Consider the following 21,610-nt stretch of genomic DNA (forward strand, 5'->3'; position numbering starts at 1 on the left):
AGTACCTACACAAACCTAGATGGTATAGCCTACTCCACACCTAGGCTATATGTACTAATCTTACACGACCACCATCATATATGTGGTCCGTTGTTGACCAAAACATCGTTATGCAGTACATGACTGTATTTTGCTTTGATCATTGTTTCTCCAAACAAGGATCATCTGCATTATAATCACATTTCTTAAAAAGTTGTCGTTACTGTTTTGTTTCCTTAATCTTAAAAATACTTACCATTTTCTTCATCACCATGCAGACTCCTGTACTCCAAACCTGTTGAAACAGTCTATGGACCTGGGCCCAGAATCTACTCCTAAAAAATCTCCTAGCTGCCTCGTAATGTTGCATTTCTTAATCAGGTGCTGGTTATACAAGGTGTTCATTTGTGTAAAATTCATTGAGCTCTACCATTAGAATGTGTATATATTTCTCTATGTATGTTATTTTCAACAAAGAGTTAAAAGTAAAAACTCCCTGGGTTATTCATTTGTACACTGATGTTGGAGAACCATTGACTTCTCTCTCTTTCTACTGAATTGTAGGCCCATAGAGGGCAGTGAAGGCGCCTATTTTGTCTTTGTATTCCCACTATCTGTTTTAGTGCCTACAACATAGTACAAACTTAATAAATGATTGGTAAATGAATGAATGAATGGAGGGAGGGAGAAGTGGCTTGCGGGTTCCTTCCTCCCTCTCTTCCAAACATTTTGTTCCATGCCCCTGCTGGAGCACATGATCTCTCGTGCCTCAAAGCTAACCTCTGAGACACACCCCCCTGAATAAATCTGTGAGATGCCGCCTGACTTCCTCCCTACCACATGCCGTTTGTAACTGATCCAGGGCACCAGCCAACAAGGACTGGAGAAGGGAAGCAGGTGGAGGACGTCCTGTCCCCCAGTACCAGTACTTCTGGCCTACCTGGGTCTGAGCCACCTGGCTCAGGCCTTCCTCACCATGCCTGGGAATCAAGCTGGAGAGAATATGTCCTTGGAGACACCGCACTGCTAAAGCTTCTACTGGCATCTCTGATGTAAATTGCTTCCTAAACGACCTAGCTTAAATTATGTGGGAATTTGAAAAGTATATATTTGAATATTTAAGAATAGCAATAGAAATTTTTTAGCAAATTTACAGTAGGAAGTGAGAGACACCCTGGGTAAAATATCACAGTCATTTATTCAGTCACAAATAATTACCAAGGGTTTCCTAGGAATACAATGATAAACAAAGAGTCATCTGCCTTAATGGAGATTACAGTTTGGTGAGGGAGATGAACAATCAAATAGTAATATCTAATGTTTTCATAGCACAATGTGCTGGGCCCTTTCATATATTAATTCATTTCATCATTTTAACACCTCAGTGATGTCCTGTTGTTATCCATAACAGATGAATTGCAGAGGTACCAACTGATAGAATCATGAAGGTAAAGTGTAGGGAGACCTAATGTAGGCCTAAATGTCAGGGAAGCTTTCTCTAAATATGAGAGGTTGAAGCAGACATCTGAGGATTGAGTTGGAATCCAGTAGACAAAGAGGTCTGCGGGAAGAGAATTTCAGGCAACAGAAACAGACGCAAAAGGATAATCATTTGTTAGAGGAACTGACAGACTGCCCTGTAGCGAGAGCACAGGGAGACAGAGATGAGGCAGGAGAGGTTAGGCACGGGCCATATCACCTAGGTTTTTTTTTTTTCTCTGTGCCTTCAAATAGTATAATAAGGTCAGGGAAGCAGAGATAGTTAGAAGATTTAGGATTTAGCCCTTGCTTTGCTCTTAATAACCTCAGCCATCTCTCTATGGCTCTTTCCTTATCTGAAAAAAATGAGTGGATGGACCAGAGCTCTCAAATGGCCCCTGTGGTTCTAAAGCTGGGATTCTAGGTAAGGCTCTGCTGGAAGGCAGTGCCATTCGGAGGTTCAGGCCCTGGCTGCTGCTGAATGCACTGAGGCCCAGGGGATTGGCGACTTAGTGGCCCAGCCAGCACTTGCTGGCCTCTGACTCCTCTGTAGATTAAGTGAATATAAATGATGGAGAACATCACCCATAATAAACCACACAGTAAATATGGCTCTAGGCATGGTTGGTTCTCCTCATTTGAAATGAAGGGTGAACCACTAATAGTAACAGTGTAATAGGGATAACTACCTCTTTTAAGCATTTACTGTGTGCCAGGATTGTACCAGGTACATTTAGGTTGATTTCTCAACAGCTCCTTGATAGAGTCAAAAGCTGAAGCTTCAAGGGATTACACAATTTTAGGAGGGTCTTCACCACCCAAATTTGTCCTGCCCGCTGAGCGTGCCCTGTCGTGTTTCCTAGTGTCCGCTGCGTTAACTTGAGCCATGATTTTCTCCGGGTTTGCTCAGTGGCTGAGTAAGAATTTGAACCCAGCGCTGACTCCATAGCTTATGGTGTTGACCACCATGCGATGCTGCCTTCTCTTCTTAAAACACAGGCAACTCCTTAATCTATAAATAGGATGACATTGTCTCTTGAAGTCCTTTCTGGGTGAGGAAAGTGCTTTTTATAGCTTGGGACCGCGTCTGTTTACTTGGTCTCTTCCAGCACTGGTTAATCCTGCCTACAGCTGTGTCCTTCGCTGTCCTTACACTGTATTCCTAGGTTTCCTCCCTGCAAAAGACCATCCACGAGACCAAATGGTGTTTCTAAGTGTGCCAGCAAAGAAATTTCAGTCCTCTCCCTCCTCAAATCGGCCTACCTTTCTATAAATAATCATTCTCCCTCCCCTCAAGCCTGTGAGTAGTTTGGTCACTTAACCACACACACACACATTCACAAAGCTTTCGGGGAGGAGGGGACAACGTGAATGACCTTGCAAAGGTATCTGGTCCACGGGGGACAGGATTAGCAAACCTGAAACCTCTACAAATATTTATTGTCTTCCCGCTGCGTTCCTCCCGAAGCTGCTCGCTCTCATCGCGCCCGCCTCGCCCAAGTCCCCCCACGGCTCGCTCCGCCATACAAAGCCCAACCCGCCTCTCTCTTCTTTGCAAACCCAGAGAACTTCAGTCCCCATGTTGAAACTCGTCGGTGGCGGTGGCGGGCAGGACTGGGCATGCTCAGTAGCGGGGACAGGTCTAGGAGGCGAGGAAGCCGCGTTTGAAGTCGCGCGGCCGGGGGATCCGGGGAAGGCGGGCTGCGGGGGCCCCGGCTGCGGGTGCACGGGGATCCCCGATTCCGCGCCCGGGGCGGGCATGCTCCAGGCCGGCGCGGCGGGGCCGGCGCGCGGGGGGCAGGGCGCGGAGGACGGCGGGGAGTCGGTGGGAGGAGGGGAGGAGCGCCCGGCTCGCCATCCCCCGGCGCCGGCTCTGCGGCTGCTGAATCGGAAGCCGCAGGGAGGATCCGGGGAAATAAAGACGCCCGAGAATGACCTCCAGCGAGGCCGCCTGAGCCGGGGCCAGCGCGCTGGCCCACCAGCCCCGGTCATGGGCGACCGGGGCAGGCAGCCGGAGCGCTCGGCCTCGCACGCCCCGGCGGCCCCCGCCGACGCCGGCGCTGCCGCCGTGAACGGGCTGCTGCTGCACAACGGCTTCCACCCGCCGCCGGTCCAGCCGCCGCGCCTCTGCAGCCGGAGCCCCGCGGGCGGCGGCGACGCGGAGCCCCCACGCCTCCCGCTCCTGCCCGAGCTCCAGCCGCAGCCGCCGCCCCCTCAGCACGACTCTCCAGCCAAGAAATGCCGGCTTCGGAGGAGGATGGACTCGGGGAGGAAGAACAGGCCGCGTAAGTCTCGCCGGGAGGGGAGCGCGGGCGCGAGGCAGGCGCGGCGCGCGGGGCCCGGCGCCCGGGAGCGGCGGGGCAGGCGCCACGGTGCACCCGGTGGGTCCCAGCGCCCGCCGTCGGGGAGTAGTCGCAGGGGCCGCCCGGGGCTGATTCTTTCCCCCGGGATGCCAAGCACTAAAGATCACTGCCTGAGCCTGACTTTTGCTTCCTTCCATCTGGAGAATGGGCCGGTTGGACGCAGAGCTTCACAGCTCTATGAAAGGCGAACGCACTGCCTGCTTTTCTAACTTGTCGGTGGGAAAGTGCACGTGGGTGAACATTTTTTTGCTGGGGTCTGGGAGTAGGGGTAGAGCAGGAGGGACAGGCGGAGCTGCCCTCTCCCTTCTGCTTGCCCCTTTCCCTTGTCAGAGCTCGTCTTTCTGGGGTTGGCGCTCAGGCAGCCTGCTTGCCCTTTGAATCGCAGCGTAGCGGCCAGCACCTTGGGTCTGTTGGCGTACGCAAAGCCTGGAGGCGTGGAGCTTGACAACCTTCCAAATCACAGCCTATTAAATGCTGTTTCTTCGCAGCCAGTGAGAGAACCTGATGGGAGGGACACACCCACTGATACCATGTGGGCCGGAACTATGTGGACCAATGAGGATCGGAGGTGGATTTTTTTTCGGGGAGTGGGGAGGTAGAGTTGAGGATTTCTAATCGTAATGTACAGCGCAGAAAGCTGAAATGCATTATTTCGGAATCTAAAGCTTATGTATATGATATTAGTTTGTAAAGAGTGCCTTCCCCGCAGGCTGTTCTGAGTTGTAAATTTGTAGATCGAGTTAACAACTGGTTTTTCTTTTCTGAGCCAAACCTCATTCAACTGGTTACTTCACTCTGGGTCTCTTTAATGAAGCTGATAAATGGCAAAAAGCAAAGTAAGTAAAATGCATGCTAATAGGTGATTGCATTCAAACATGCACCTTTTACATATAGGTTATTCTGTTTGATATAGGGGAATTGCTAGATATATTTTGGATTTGTCGTAAAAGCTTGATATTTGGACAACAGCTTCACTTTGTTTCTGTTCCTTTTTGTTTCTCACTTCAGACTCTTAGCTTTTCTGCATTCAATTAAAGTTTCTGAGACTTTGGGAAGCATTTTAATCCGACTATAGGACGTAATTCTGATACATGTATTTTGTAGATCTGAAATGTTTAGGTTGAAAATGAAGTTTAGGTTAGGTTGAAAGTTTTCTGGAACTTTAAAGCCACACAGCAGATTTGGCTATGGTTGTAAGGAAGGCATCTAGCAACTGAATTTGTATTTACTTTTATTTTTGAGACTTGTTAGAAAATGACTTTCTTTATTGACAATATTATTTATGATTTATTAACCTGTTTTACTTCTTTTGAAACCACATTTTAAATATTTCTCTGATCCATGTTAACAAATTGTTCAAGAGTTTACAATGTAAATAACTAAAATATAAAGAAAGAGACTATATTGAGCTTTTGTTTAGTATTGCTGGCTTAAATGGTCTATGTTTAGTTGAGGGTGTAACATCCCTTGAAATAATTTTTGAGGAATTGTAAATACATTCTCTTAACAATAGCTTGGAGGCAGAGAAAAAATAACCTCGAGCCTTCACTTTTGCTTGCAAATCCATAGGAATTATTTTAGAATACCAGAAAATATAACTTTATGCCTGTGTGCTTTGTCAAGAACTAAAGTGGTTTGTATTTTTTACAAAAATAGGAACCTGAGTTATTTTAAGTTTAGTGACCATAGTTATTTAAAAACTTTTAAAAAGGATTCATCAAAGTTGACTTTTCGTTATCCTACCCTGTTTTCTTGTCTCTAATTTGAACAAACGTTTCTGAAGTAGATTTTACATGCTCTGAGTCACATCTGCTGTGTTCACCACCAAAATTTCTTAGTTAAAACTAGGCTTAATTTAATCTCTTTATACCTTGCCTATTAACATTCAGGTATATTTTATAAAATTTGCTCAATGAGTTGATATTTAGGTACTCTAAGATGAATCTGCTTAGAGGTGAGCATCTCCCCATTTTCTGATGACAGATTTTACGGAAGCAGTTATTATGAAGGGTATTTAGGTGCTTTAAATGAAATTTAAGAGTATGTTGGTGGTGGAAGCATCAAAGCTGGACAAATAATTCCTACTTAGGAGTTTACAACATCAGATACCTGCTTCTGTCCAAACCAGAGGTGTGTAAGGACAGCCACATAGTGCTTGTCTCAGACAGGCACCTGGAACGCATAGGTAGATGGGTGTGTTTCTGTTTGGTAATATTTGGGGTAAAGTGCAATACACCTTAAAATACTTAATGTTTAAGAACAGTGGGTGGAATGAAACAAACGGTTCAGTAGTTTTCAATTATTTAAAAATTTTAAATCTGACCCCTCAGTGCAGGGACTATTCGCAATCTTATAATCTAAAAACCAGACCAGTGGCAGGTGATTTTGTTAAACCAGGAGAGGGGAATATTGTCCACTGTGTTCATCTAATGTGCTGTCACCTCACTACCTCTGCTTGTCCTTGGAAAGCTTTTCCAAGACTAACTGCTTCATCAAGCTTCTTCAGTTCCTTTACCTGCTGCTTGGCAGCTGTGTTACCTCACCCAGGTTACTAACGCTCATCTTGAAATGCTGGAGTTGGCTAAGTGATGTCCAAGTGTTGTTTCTTGTACCTTCAAAATTCTCAGATACTTCAGAGCTGACAGTTCTTCCTGCACGACTTCCACGCTAGTTATCCGCTCTGCCACATGACTTAGCGTTTAATTATGCTTTTTTGTTTTCGCCTTGTACCAGTTGTTTCATGTGTGTTATTTGTCTTATCTCCCCAGTTAAGTTGGAAGCCTGATTATAGAGGATATATATTTTTTGGGTACCTTGGGTACATGCATATTCAATTGATGTTGCAGAAAAAAGGTACAAGGGACATCACCACCTCACTGAGGTAGCTGTCGCCATCCCTAGGACAGACTTTCGCAAAAGTCCTTCGGTGGAGTTTCCATAAGGTACCAATAGGGCAATTCCTTTGGTCTGCTTCTTGGTGCTCTGCTTCCTTGAAGCATACATAGTAACATCTTATGGAGTTACCTCATTTCCCAAATATTTTGAAACTAATGATGGTGCTAATAAAATGCTTGAGAGCCTAATGTGTTGCAAATGGTGTAGTTATTCAAACTCTGCAGGGCTTGAGTTTGAATTGTAACTGGATGACCTGGGGCCAGTGATTTAATGTGTATGCTTCAGTTTCAGTATTGTTAAGATGGAGATAATTCTACTACCTCATCTGGTTGACGTGAGGATTAAATGAAATAATATATATCAAGAATTTTGATTCCTTCTTGGCACATAGCCATTCAGTAAATGCCAGCTGTCATCACACCACACAGAACACTGTCTGCTGGTAATCCATAGCACAAGACAACTGAGCAGGCAGAGACAACTTAGACTGACTTTCTTAGTTAAAAAAAAAAATGTTTACATATCTAGGCCTAGAATAAGAAAGACTAAAAATTTTATTCGATTAGTTATAACACTGCTAGTCCCAAAATTCTTTTTTCACCTTTTCTCAGTAAAAATATTGGACAGTAGAAAAATGTAGAAAAAGAGCCAGCCCCAGTGGCCTAGTAGTTAAGTTTGGCATGTTCCGCATTGACAGCCTGGCTTTGGTGCCCAGCCATGGACCTACACCATTTGTCAGTAGCCATGCTGTGGTGGCGGCCCACATACAAAATAGAGGAAGATTGGCAACAGATGTTAGCTCAGGACAAATCTTCCTCTGTGGGGGGAAAAAATGGTAGAAGAAAAGCAGGAAAAAGTATAGTCCCATCACTCAGAGAAAACAACTACCTAAAATGTGCCATATTTTAAAGGTAATTTTGGATCCTACTAAGATAAGATTTTGATAACTTTTTTATTTAAAAATTTTAGCATAAGCATTTTCTTATGGCATTAAAACAACATTTTTAGTGGTTGTATTATATTCCCAACATTCCTTTATATGGATATACCATAATTTATTTAAACTGTCTCTCATAGCTTTAGGCTGCAGCTAGGGTCTCAATATCATAAACAGTGCTACAGCAACAACTTTGTACATAACTCTTTCTTAAGTTATTTTTGATGAAATTGGTGAATGCAACTTTTTGGAGGAGGAACAGAAATGGCACAAAGTAGTGTATAAACGTTGCCGTGAAATCCTGGATATTTTCAAGGCCAAGGATGCTGTTAGATGAGCCACACTAGTGGAGAGAGAAGAAAAATGCAAGGGAGATAATTGTTTGAGTCGCCAAACACTATGCTGGAGAAAGACAAATATTTGAGCATCGTCAGAAGGCTGGAGAATGTAAGCTGCCCTCTTCTTTCTCAGTGTGTGGCAATAGGTAGAATCAGTGCCAGCGGCCTCCTGGAAGATCTTACTTCTCTAATCCTCCAGACAGAGCAAGAGCAGAAAATGGGTGAGAGTTCACAATGCACCTAACAATCCTGTGGGTGCAAAGTGAAGAAACCAAATCTGTTACCAGTTTTAGGTGGCCACCATTGTGAAAGCAGGACAAGGCTTCAATTTTCTAAATATTAGGATAGTTAGCTTTGGCATTTGAGTTTTCCGCTACCTTTGAATCAGCATAATTAGAAAAACCAGGATAAAAAGATAAATAGATAGAATTTTCTGGTTGTATCTGCATAGAGTGTGGATATACATACTTTTTTTTTTTCTTTTTTACTGTATTCAGTACTTCTAGATGGAAGAGAAGCATTGCAAATTCAAGAACAAGAGACTAAACTGGAAAGCAAGAGCACATTGTAGTATTGCTACCTTCTGGGACATGGTCAGGTTTCCAGGTTTGTCAATGAAGTTATGAAGCGTACAAGGCACATTAGAATGGAAGGTTAAGAATCAAAGGCCTAGCAGGTCCAGTGTCTAACTGGTTAAGTCGGACATCAGGATCTGTTAGACACATGAACACACTTTTCCCCCAAAGACCAGTAAATGAATTTCAGCATTAAGACAAAGCATATTTTGTTTGGCATAATAACCAAAGATGGAAAGAGTGCTGTTAATTTTTAACATGTGGGACATTCAACAAATGAATAAAACAAAATCCATCATGATTTTGGAAGCAAAATTAGTATGGAAACAAAGGAGTATTGGTTTTAAGTGACAAGTTTTGGGGGTTTTGTGTGTGTGTGTATGTGTATGTGTGTATTGGTGATAGCCTGGCTTTTAATTATGTGTATGTGTTCAATACAAACCAATTACCATGAAAATAAATCAAGGTTTGGATTTTATTATATTTAGTTGCAGGTGCTTTAGCTTTAGTATATAAGCCAGTATTCACCTTGGGATGACAATGTTCTGAATCAGATATGAAAACTGTTCATTGTACACAACGTGGCACACAGAATTTCTAAGCAGACCTTTTCTCTGATAGTGCAGCTGTCTAGCTTGGTATCTCATTACTTAATTTATGACATCTGTTCGGTACTTAAAGTCGGCTAGTCCTGTGTGTGTGTGTATGTGTGTGTGTGTGTGTATTTTCTCCTTGGGAATGTATTTGAAAGTAACAGATGAATTTTTTTTTTTTATTGAGTTATTGATAGGTTACAATCTTGTGAAATTTCAGTTGTACATTAATGTTTGTCAGTCATGTTGTAGGTGCACCACTTCACCCTTTGTGCCCACCCCCCACCCCCCACCCCACCTTTCCCCTAGTATCCACTAAACTGTTCTTAGTCCATAATTTTAAATTCCTCATATGAGTGGAGTCATACACAGATTATCTTTCTCTCGCTGGCTTATTTCACTTAACATAATTCTCTCAAGGTCCATCCATGTTATTGCAAATGGAATGATTTTGTTCTGTTTTGCAGCTGAGTAGTATTCCTTTGTATATATGTACCACATCTTCTTTATCCATTCGTCTGTTGCTGGACACTTAGGTTGCTTCCACGTCTTGTGAAAGTAGCAGATGATTTAAAAGAGTGAGAGAAAGTTCTTTTTAGAGGCAGTTACGTCAAAATAATGATCTGGGCCTCTAACAGATTTCTCTGTAGTTTAAAAAGAGGTGGAAAAACTCATGGCAGTCGTAGTCGCTTTGACTGACTGAGTGATTAGAGTGGCTATTATTGAGCAACAGCTATGCATCCATTTTTCTATATGTGTTTTTACAAAAGCATGCAATTACCACTCCCACTCTCCATTGTACTGATGGGTAAAGAGAGGCCCAGAGAAGTGAAGCAAACTGCCTGAGGACCTGTAGTCAGTGAATGGCGGGGCCAAAACACAAACCCAAGTCTAACTCATTGCTGGTCAGTTGGCTTTCTTTTCTGCCACAAGAAACCTATTATTTATGTTGAGAAAAGGAAGTGTGTTCTGTAAACTTTCAGAAAAGATAAGTGGAAGCAGTTTTTATACCTTTGGCAAAAAACTCATCCTTGTGTCTGTGGAAGTAACAGTAGCCAACATTAAGGGACACTTAACTGTGCTGGGAAGCTAAGCACTTTACATGGATTATCTCATCAAACACTCCCAGCACCCTGTCAGATAGGTACTGCTCTAGATTGAATGCTTTTGTCTCCCTAAAATTCATATATTGGCATCCTACCCCCCAAGGTGATGGTATTAGGAGGTGGGCCCTTTGGGAAGTGATTAGGTCCTAAGGGTGGAGCCCTTATGATTGAGATCAGTGCCCTTATAAAAGAGACCTCAGACAGCTAGCCCATCCCTTCTGCTATGTGAGGGAACAGTGAAAAGACAGCTATCTAGGAATCAGGCCCTCACCAGACACCAAATCTGCCAGTGCCTTGATCTTGGATTCCAGAACTGTAAGAAATACATTTCTGTTGTTTATAAGTTACCCAGTCTATGGTATTTCTTTTATAGCAGACCAAATGGACTAAGACAGAGGTACTAGCATGATCTTCCTTCTACAGGTCAAGAAACTAAGGGAGGTCTCAAGGACTCAGGGTAAAACTATCTGAATTCAGATTTTTACTCTGCTGGGCCATGGGACCAGACTCAGGACCCTAGAGGGTTTCCAGGAAGTGTGGGTAGTGTTCTATATTGGGAAGAGCTTTGGAGCCAGCAGACCTGGATTCAGATCCTCATTCCACTACTTTTTAACAGTGTAGACTTACATGAGATCCTTAACTTCTCAGAGGCTTACTTTGTTGAATAGAGATAATGGTGCCCATCTTCTCACTTTTGAGGGCCAAATGTAGAAAATGTATATAAAGCGTATAGTAGAATGCCTGAACTCTGGTATGTGCACAGTAAAAGATGTTTTACTATTAATACTAGCTACTATTAGTAAAGGGTATTTATTATTAATATTATTGCTGTTATTTAGTCACAGAGGCTTTTAAAACTTTTGGAAATCTCAAGATTTCCATGACCCCATCTTGCCCCAGTTGAGACCTTTTTGGGACTGGGTTTCAGAATATCCTCCAAGTGGATCTGACATCACCTCCTGAATGAGAAGCTCCTCTAATTCCCTCTGACGTTTTTAGAAGCAGGGCACACAGCCTGTGTCACAAGTCTTGACCTCATTGTCGTTTTCATAGATTGCCCCATTGCAGCTCCTGAGACCCAGTACAGCGTGCCCTGTCTGAGAATGATGTTGGCCACTCTGTGAATAAGAAGACTGCGTAATTTATTTTACTGCTAATCTAGTGTCAGCACAAAGTTATTTTTAAAAAAGGAAGTATCTTCCTTTGATCTTTACTGTTTGATATCTGAGCCCTTGAGTGAGGCAGATATGTACAAAAGACATGAGAGGCATTAGAAAAGTGAACACTTTTCCTTTATAAAAGCTGCAGAATTGAACAAGACTTCAGAATTCAAAACAACTGCATCCAGTTCTTGGGCCTTCCTTTTGACCCACAGCCTAGCAAACGTGGTTTTGGCAGATGATGGGATGGATATTTCTGGGTGCTTGTTGCCTTCAAGAGCAGCACGTGAACCTTCTGCTGTGCCTGGCCTTGACCCTATGCTGAATCTGAGGCCACAAGGACTTTAGATGGAGGCTCAGGACACTCTGGACCTGCGTGAACCTCTGTGAGCTCTGTCGAGCCTGGGAAGTGCCAGTTACTAGGAACCCTCTGGGGCTTCTGAACAAACAACTCCTGTGCAGCCTGAGGGAGGAAGGCCAGGATTGAAAGAGGCAGGGATGGACTTAGTTGACTTCAAGCTCAAGGTCAGCAGTGTGGTGAGGCTTCCAGCAAAACATAAGCACTCAATAAATGTTAGCTATTATTTGAGGGTTAGATGTCCTTCCCTATTCTAAAGTCAAAATCTGCCTCCCCATAACTTCTACCCTATGTTCCTTGACAATACGGTATATCTAATCTGTCTTTTGCGTGACAGCTCGCTAGATATTTAAAGATGGCTATTGTATCTTGACTTTTCCTTGGGGTCCTACCCTCTGAAGAACCAAGACCCACACTCTCCCTTGCCACATTTCATCACCCATGAGATTTAGTGTGGGTTGTATTGGGTTGCTGGAAAGTATTAAAGCTTAGGCTGGAGGATAGCACTTGGGGTTGTCATAAAGGGAATCAGGTAAGTATTGACCTGGGTCGCCTTGAATGCTAACATTTAATAATCCTCATGGTCCCACAGGGGCCAAACAATTTTTATTCCTTTGAACCAAGCACTGTGCTAGACTCTGGATATGATCTTTGGTTTCATGTGGTTCCAAGCTGGTGGTGTTGCCTGAAGTCAGTTCTCTGGCTTGAGTTTACTCAAATGCTATGACAATTCCACGAGTTACTCAACTCTGTGTGTATGAGTCAGAGGACTTGAGCACAGTTGGGACTGTTTACTATTCATACTTCCCCAACTACCTATGCTTGATGAAAATCTAAAGAGATGCTATGCGTTTAGGAGAGAGAAGGTAATATCAGTTTGGGCAAGGAGATATCACATCTTTTTACCTTTTATGGAGGGTCCTTACTGTGAAGAAGTGGCCCAAATGTGATTTATTCTTTGGAGTGACCACATCATGTTTCATCAACACTTGCAGAGACTGTTGGGAAGTACCAATAATAATTATGCCAGGACTATAGGCATAAATTGGTATTATCTTGGACAAACCAGGAGTCCCAGTGGTATGCTGGAGCCGGCTCCTAAAGGCTCTGGGAGCTAATTGTAAACATTACTTCCCAACTCTACATTCAAAGTCCTTGTGTTGATAGCTTGAAATTGGTGGGTGTATTTAAACAATGGAAATGGGCAAATGCTGAAAATCAGGGCTTTATTTTCAGAGAGCCAGTTGTTAAACATTTATCAGTCCACCTCTGGCTGGGATACAGGTCACAGGTCCCTCAGAGAAAAGTCCCACTGAGGCAGAGAATGGGAAGAAAAGGTCAATATGTCCTCTGCTAAGTAGGATAATGCCAGAAGATGAGAAGTTAGACAAGGAAGCCTCATTCTCAGGAAAGAAACTGTTCTACAAATATTTGAGGGCCCACTATGGTGTAAGGGTGGAACTTAGAATCACATTGTTATCTGCTTCTCTTCCTGCCTTTTAAATTGCTGCCCCAAATATAGCTGGGCTCAGGGCTGGATTACCCAATAGGTGGAACACGCAGGTGTTGGTGTACAGCAGTTCCCAGCCGGGGAACCAAGGCAAGGAAAAGAAAATAATATACACGTCTTTATGTTTATAGATATATACACATGCATGCACCAAAATATTAATCACAGGAAAATCATAACTTTGGCCTTCTTTATACTTATTTCATGATTCACTATTGTCTTTATTTTGAATGACTTGAATTATTTTGAGTTACATGTTCATTACTTGTGGATTGGGGAACGCCCAATCCTTTATACCTTTAATCCTTTATACCTTTAATCCTTTATACCTTTAAACAGGTATAAATTTGGCTTTGGTTGAGCCTCACACCTTTCCAGGGTGATTTATAGTTTATTTAGTGCTGCTGAAATGGCATGGTGGAGTTGCCACATATCTTCATTTCATGTTTCTGGTTAGGCAGGCAGGTTGAAATTTGTCTCAGCCAAGGGGGAAAGGAACGGGGTGTGTTTGGTTCCATAAGCAGAATCTGTAAGCAAACAAGAAACTTCCCTGGTTCCTAACCCTTTGAGTTATACTCCAAAGATAACTCATTGTGCTCCGTTAGTCCTTTCACTGTCCTGAGTGAATATATGGAGATTTTTGGAATTAAAAAACATCTTTTTATTTAGGAAAATTTCAAATGTTATATAAAACTAGAGTGTATAGTATAACTAATTGCTAATTATTACTCACTCAGCTTGTATAATTATCAACTCATGTCCAAGCGTATTTTATTTTATCTATTACATGAGACTTCCCTTCCCAAACTGGATGATATTGAAGCAAATCTCAGATATCATATCATTTCAATAGTAAATGTTTTCATATATATATTTCTAAAAGACAAGAACACTTTTAAAAAACATAACCATAATCTGTTATTTGCTGAAAAAGTTAACAATGTATTTTATCCAGTTGAGATTATAGTATTTTATGATGCTTTAGATAAGATTAGATAAATAAATTCAGTTAACTAACCTCAGTTAAAATTGTTACATCTGTTTGTTGATAGATGAAAATCTGATATTGTGTTGCTCTAGAAGATTCCTTTGTTTGCCAGTACCTGTTATTGTTTGTTTATGATTACTTTTTAACCATTGCTTCATAATCTGATGTTTGAAACCTCATTCTTGGAATGAAATAGTCCTGTGCCAGAAAAGGTGCTTTGGGATCACCCCAAAATCACTGGACTAGAAGTGATTAGAAACTCCTATATCATTTTTGTTTTCAGATTGAGCGATTAGGAACAGTATTAAAAGAATTCCAACCCTCTCCTTTCCTCTCAAGTCATTAGGGTGGGAGCAGGCAAGCTAGCATTTATCCTGAAGACAACTAACTAGGGCGTAGGATTGGGCTTAGCCCTGAGAATCTGGAGGTGCTGGAGTCGGGGTTGAACCTGAGGTTTACAGGAGGGGTATTGCTGAAATTTGTGAGATATGCCATTCCAGACAATCTTTAGACCTATGCCTCTGTATTTTAAGTTAACCACAAGAATGAAAAACAGATCCTGAATCTATAGTATCAGTCTTGTTTATCAAGCATTCCTGGTGATCAAACCAGTTAAACATCACTGAATTCTTATCTGTATAACTACCAGTTTACTTTTGTCAGTTTTAAGGCTTTTTCAGTTTTATGAAAAATGTGCTTCCACGCATTTTATACATCCCTGCCTTCTTCAATAGAAGAGTATCATTTAATATTTTCTTTTTTGTTTCTTTTTTTTTAAAGATTGGCACCTGGGCTAACAACTGTTGCCAATCTTTTTTTTTTTTTTTTCTGCTTTATCTCCCCAAACCCCCCCCGTACACAGTTGTATATCTTAGTTGCAGGTCCTTCTAGTTGTGGCATATGGGACACCGCCTCAACGTGGCCTGATGAGCGGTGCCATGTCTGCGCCCAGGATCCGAACCCTGGGCCGTCGCAGCGGAGCGCGCGAACTTAACCACTCGGCCGCGGAGCCGGCCCCTCATTTAATATTTTCTAATAATTTAGGGACATCATTAATATCAGTTTTTATACTGGGTTGTATAAGTAATGGTGTACAAAGTGTTTGGGTTTGCTCTTTTGTTTATTTCATTGATTGGCAAGTGTGTAGCTCTGAAGTCTTTAAAAAAATTTGACCTGTGCATATGTGTCAGCATAAAATTGTACAAGCCAGTACAGCACTTCAGCACATATGTACCACACTGGATTAAATTTTAGGCAAGGCCTAGGCCTGTTTGCTTGGCAAATGCTCTCACTGTGACTTCGGTCAGTTACATAATAACAAGAAAATGGGTAACCTGTCAAGTCCTGATTTTGCTGTCTTAGGGTTTTAGCACTTATTATAAGGTTCAGATGGGTTTTGTTTGATTTTTATATTTATTACAAGCAAAGCGAGGAGTTGTTAGATATTTTTAGTATTCAGCTTTTTGTGAAACATTTTCTGTAAGTCTTTTCAAGCTATTGAATCAGTTTTGATGCAAGAAATTCTTGAGATGGCAAGGAATGCTGTTCAAAAAAACAGTTAGGATTTTGCACCTGCCCTCTGTGAATCAAGCTCTTCTCCATATTGTGTAATCCAACCAACGTACAGAAATAAATTGGATGCTGAAGTTCATGAAACTGCAGCTCTCATCCGTTAAGTAATAATTTTCCAGGCTTTATATTCATCAAAACAGCATCAGTCTTGTTAACTTCACATTAAATGTGTGATATGATTTGTAAAATAAACCAAAGTAAATAAGATGTTGCTTTTTATCTCTTTGAAAGATGAGATCCAGAGTAAAGATATAATAAAAAAAAAAGTTCCAGTACTAAGAGTTTGAAAATCTCACCTTCATGATATAGAAGGCTAGTTATGCCCCCAAACTAAATGGTGCTAGATAAGTAAAATCTTTCAAATCTTCACATTTACTTTTTTTAAGTTTTAATCTCTTTTCCCAATTAGACATTACATCTAGCTGTGCCTTCAGGAAAAAGTGCTATAGTAGGGGCCGGCCTGGTGGCACAGCGGTTAAGTTCACACGTTCTGCTTCTTGGAAGCCCGGGGTTCACCGGTTCGGATCCTGGTTGCAGACATGGCACCGCTTGGCAAAAGCCATGCTGTGGTAGGCGTCCCACGTATAAAAGTAGAGGAAGATGGGCATGGATGTTAGCTCAGGACCAGTCTTCTTCGGCAAAAATGGGAGGATTGGCAGTAGTTAGCTCAGGGCTAATCTCCCTCAAAAAAAAAAAAAATTGTTACAGTAAAAAAAACATTTATTACTAATTTCAGTGATCAGCAACTCTGGCAACTTACCAGCGATAACCTAGAAGGCAGGTAAGAACCTGGAAGGAAGCAAATACTTCTGAACAACCAAAATCAGTGTTGGAAAGTAGATAAAACTGGAGATGCTTATGCATTTTACAGTTGGAGTAATTCCTGTGCTCTCTCTGAGTCTGTTTACCTTTACCAATTTACAGTTTTAACAGTCTTGATTTTCTGGTTGCTCTGCATTCCTATGCAGCATATTCTTAGTAGACAAAAGGCAATAACACCCCAAAAGCAAGACATAGAAAGCTACAATAGAGACAAAAAATTACTCAGACCATAGCAGCTGGGAAACACAGGTTTATGTGGTTCCTAAGGGCATAACTATATAACAGGCACAATAATTGATTCTCATATGACCTTGAGTCATCAGAAAGAGCTAAAATTTTCTTCTATTTTGTTTAAGAATATGGGAAAGTGGGTCATGCATTTTAGAAAGATTTCCTTTGAAAACTATTATAATTTGGCATTTATATTTTAAAAGTTATCTATAAAATGAAGGGGTTGGGCGGGGCTGGCCCCGTGGCCCAGCAGTTAAGTTCGCGCACTCCGCTGGGCCCAGTGTTTCGTTGGTTCGAATCCTGGGCGCGGACATGACACTGCTCATCAAACCACGCTGAGGCAGCGTCCCACATGCCACAGCTAGAGGGACCCACAACAAAGAATATACAACTATGTACCGGGGGGCTTTGGGGAGAAAAAGGAAAAAATAAAATCTTTAAAAAAAAAAAAAATGATGGGATTGGGCCAGGGCTTTAGATATGTATAAAGTCAGCTTTATTGAGATATAATTCACATACATTTCACCCATTTAAAGTGTATATTTCAGTGGTTTTTAACATAGTCACAGAGTGCCACCATCACCACAATCAATTTTAGAACACTTTGCCACCCCCAAAAACTTAGCAGTCACTGCCCTTTTCCCCCACAGCTCCCAATCCTAGGCAACAACTAACCTTTCTGTCTCTATAGATTTGCCTATCAAGAACATTTCATATAAATGAAATCATATAATCTGTGATGGCTTTGGTGACTGGCTGCTTTCACTTAGCATAGTGTTTTCAAAGTTCATCCGTGTTGTAGTGTGTATCAGTATTTTCCTCCTTTTTATTGCCAAATAATATTTCATTGTATGGAAATACTATTTCATCAGATGTTATTTATCCATTCAGCAGTTGTTGGACATTTGGGTTGCTTCTATTTTTGGCTATTATGAATAATGCTGCTATGAACATTTGCATGCAAGTTTTTCTGTGGACATAGGTTTTCATTTCTCTTAGGCGTATACCTAAAGGTGGGCTCACCAGATCATACACTAACTCTTAGGTTTAACTTCTTGCAGAACTGCCAGCCTGTTTTCCAAAGGGACTGCACTATTTTATTCCTACCAGGGGTTTATGAGGATCCCAATTTCTCCACATCCTCACCAACACTCATTATTTTCCGTTTTTAAATTATAGTCATCGTGGTGGGTTTGAAGTGTTATCTCATTGTGGTTTTGAGGTGCATTTCCCTAAAAGAGCTCTTATGTTCCTCCAACGCTAATGTCCTATGATTTTAAACTTTTCGCAGGTTTGAGTGTCATCTCCAGTTTAATTATAAGGTTCTCAAATGGCTAGAAAGTGTCAGGCTTTATGTTTTGATAGTTACTCTGGTTAAGAGGGAACCCTGCATAGAGCTGCCATTTGTAAATATTAAAAGATTGTTTTAATTAAGTCTATTAACAAATGAAGTCTGGTACTAGGACAATGTGGATTTCACTCATAGCAGAGTTTTCACACCTTCTTTCCAGGCTGTTCTTGATTAACAGTCAGTCTTTGTGGACTGAAATGTGAGTGCCAAGGGGACAGGTTCATTGCTGCCTCCCGACTCTGTGCCACAGTGCCTAGGAACAAAATAAATATCTGTTCAGTGAACCGATGCATGCATAAGCGTGGAGTTTGGCTCAGATTATTTGAGGAGGGTGCAAAGACCTCCCTTTTATTTCAGTTTCCATTGCCATGTGAGCAGTTGGCACATCTTTCCCCACCCATCTTTAAAGATTTGCCAGACTTTCACAGTCGAGCTAAAATAAATGATCAAAGCCCATTTCTGGGAGACCTGTTGTTTTGCCTGGTGGTGCCACCTAGCAATGCTACTCTCCCCAAAGCTGCTTTAATTAGCCACTCCCTGCTATTAAATTGTCAGTAGCACCCCTGGAGTAAGTAAGCATGCTCTGGTGGCTTGTCAAGACAAAAAGCTAAACCTCTTGGTGGTTTAAACTGGGATTTGTTTAAGCAAGTAATGAGATTACCATCTTGAGCCTCATTGCAGGGCATTAGGTAGATAGAGGAGCCGTGCTGGGTGGTAGCTGTGATCAGCTCTGGTTGCTGAAATGATCACACTGAGATAGTCACACAGGTGCATGTAGCCGTCGTCTTGGGCATATTTCTGCACAGTCACAACTGTGGAATCTTCTTTTTAGTCCAGGGACTGTATTTCTAATGAAGAACGTGGCACAATTAAAGGTGAGGACCACATGGAAGGTTGATATTCACCTTCCGTTGCCTCTAGATTGGGCACGACGGGCATCTTCTTGGTGAGAAATAGGGATGATGATCGTCACTGTCTGTAATTGTGTTTTATTCCCAGCTCCTGAGCCTGAGAACATTACTTTGGAATGGGAAATAAATTTCATCTGCTTACTGCTTCTCCTGGAGCAGAAATACAGGGCTTGACTGCAGAGATGATAGGGAGAAAATGATCTTGGTGCTCACTAGAGTGACACCCCTCCTTCTAGTCTGGTTTCTTTTGCAAGGGTGGCAGGGAAAGGCCCTAGAACCTTGGGAAAGAAACTGCACCTCACTGAGCCGCTCAGGAACTTGAGGCAGAGACTCAAGGAAAAGTTTTTTTAACCTTGTGGGTTTCACATTTTGGATCCCTTCATCTTCAGCTCATCTTGCCCCTGCTTCCTCCTGGTCCAGATCCAAGCTGAGAATACCTTTACTGGTGCCAGAATGGCGCCCTGCAAGAGGTTTTTCTTTCTCCCAAATCTTAAGCTTAAAAAAAACAGTACCGTAGCTTTTATGTTAGTGTTTCTGTTTGTTGTTCTGATTTCATGTGGTTGTCTGTGTCAAGGTCAGCCACATGGGCTGGAAATCAAAGAATGTCTGTTTGCCTGACCTAAATACATGAATACTGTTGCCAGAGCTATCTTCTTTATGGAGGAATGCATGGTTACCTTTCAAATGGGAGTCACTGGGAGAGAAGAGCACGTGGACAAAATCTGATTACATGTACAACGTTTCTAAACTCATAGCCATGGGATTTAGCCATGGATGGATGATAACTTCAAAAGCTGTATTTAAAATTTGAAAATCACCTGCGGCACTCATGTTATAAATTGTTCGTAAATAATTTCATTAACAAGCAATTAGATGTGTTAAGACCCTCCTGGGGATGGGACCAGCTGCTGGGTCATTACTGTGCATTGCCCTCAAGCTGTCAGCCTCAGAGTTCCCTCACAGTTACAAGCAAGGGCAGCTCATTCAGACTCCGGGTTTCTCACTTTTAAATCATGGTCCGGCTACTTAAGCATTCATTTTGATTCCACTAGAACAGTGGTTTTGAATTTGACCAGTGAGAATTACAGGCCCCCTCATTGAAAACATTTCCTCCAGTCCCGTTGCATTAGAATCTTCAGGCAGTGGCCTGGGGGTCGGTATTTTTAACAAGTGCCTTAGGTGGTTTTTATGATGAGGCAAATCTGAGAAAGAATGTGGTTGAACAGAGCCAGCTGTTTTTTGAAATAATTAAAACTTTACTTTAAAATTTAGTTGCACTAAATACTAAAATTGAAGTTGCTTTAAGAAAATACAATTGTGAAGAAACCGTAGAGATCCAGTTCAAATTGCAAGTGACAAGTAGACTCTGGTATGGATGGTATCACGCCAGCTCGAAGCTGGGCTTGGCTGTGGAGCAAACCGTGAAAAGGCTGATTTTCATGGACTCCAGGGACTTTTGCCTTCATGCACCCCTTCCTCCTTAAAAAGTAAAGAAAAATTCTGCTTTATGACTGCATTGGTATAAAGATGAATGTATTAATATGGTATATTACAGTATTTTTTGACCCGAAAGTTCACGTGTTTTCTCCTAATTTTAAAAGAAATTAAAATATTTTCACGAGTGCCTAAAAATGTCGCAGGTCCTAGACATTGAACCTGTTATGCCTAATAGATGATTTGGGCTCGCATGGCAGAGGTGATGAAATCCAGACTTTCATTCTGGTGGCGCGTGTGACAGATAATACTTCTACTTGTCTCAGAAGTTCTGAAAGGAATCCTGGCTATTCTCTTTTTCCCTCTTGCATATGATACGGTCAGCTCTTTTGTTCCCATTCTTGTCTGGGCAAGAGGGAGAAAGTTGATGGGAATCTGAGGCTGTGCCAGAGGGAGAAGGGTTATTGTCACACGGGTGGGTGGGCGGGGTGTGACCTTTCCCACAAACATACCTGTGTGCCCTTAAGTATGTTTAGAACTGCCAAGTTGAACATACAAGTTTTGCCCTGACAGCAGTGCCGGTGGGTCAGTCAGATGTCTTCTTGAGGGAGCCCTGGTGGTGTCATGCATCCAACTGGCTGAACAACTCTGCTCTTGGGTGTCAGGCTTTCCTTGTCATTCTTGATGGCTGTGTCTAAGGATTTCGAAGACAGGCTTGGTGTGGGTAGGGTGCTGCATGGGAAGGGAAGGAACTGTTGAGATGGGGAATGCTGACATCCTCTTTTCCATGGGCAGGACCACAGATCTGCTTGTCTGCTCCTTGAAGCAAAATTAAAACAATGTCTTTTTCTTTTGCATCGTTAAAGACAAGTTTTTGACTGAGAACCCTAAAATAACTCTGTTTATGAAGATTAAGCATGTTGGTTGTAAAAAATTGATAAGCATCATCAGGAAAGCCAGCAAAAGGAAAAGATCACCCTAATTCACGATCGGCAGATAAGTGCTGTT

The 21,610-nt window shown here is 42.1% G+C and overlaps 1 protein-coding gene across 3 annotated transcripts in view; it reads left to right on the forward strand.

Moving 5' to 3' along the window:
• Positions 1-21,610, forward strand: part of PANK1 (pantothenate kinase 1) — a 110,491-nt gene that overhangs the window by 55,186 nt on the left and 33,695 nt on the right. Inside the window, exon 1 of one of the 3 annotated variants that reach the window (XM_023642959.2) lies at positions 2,843-3,743. The exons of 1 other annotated variant lie outside the window; for it this stretch is intronic. In XM_023642959.2, the coding sequence (XP_023498727.1) occupies positions 3,038-3,743 (706 nt within the window). In that variant the 5' untranslated portion in view covers positions 2,843-3,037. Of the gene's footprint in view, positions 1-2,842; positions 3,744-4,159; positions 4,658-21,610 lie in introns of those variants that run through there. One more of the 3 variants, XM_023642967.2, reaches the window with a different exon arrangement.

Source organism: Equus caballus, chromosome 1 (assembly GCF_041296265.1).
Source record: "Equus caballus isolate H_3958 breed thoroughbred chromosome 1, TB-T2T, whole genome shotgun sequence".
Classification (NCBI taxonomy): Eukaryota; Metazoa; Chordata; class Mammalia; order Perissodactyla; family Equidae; genus Equus; species Equus caballus.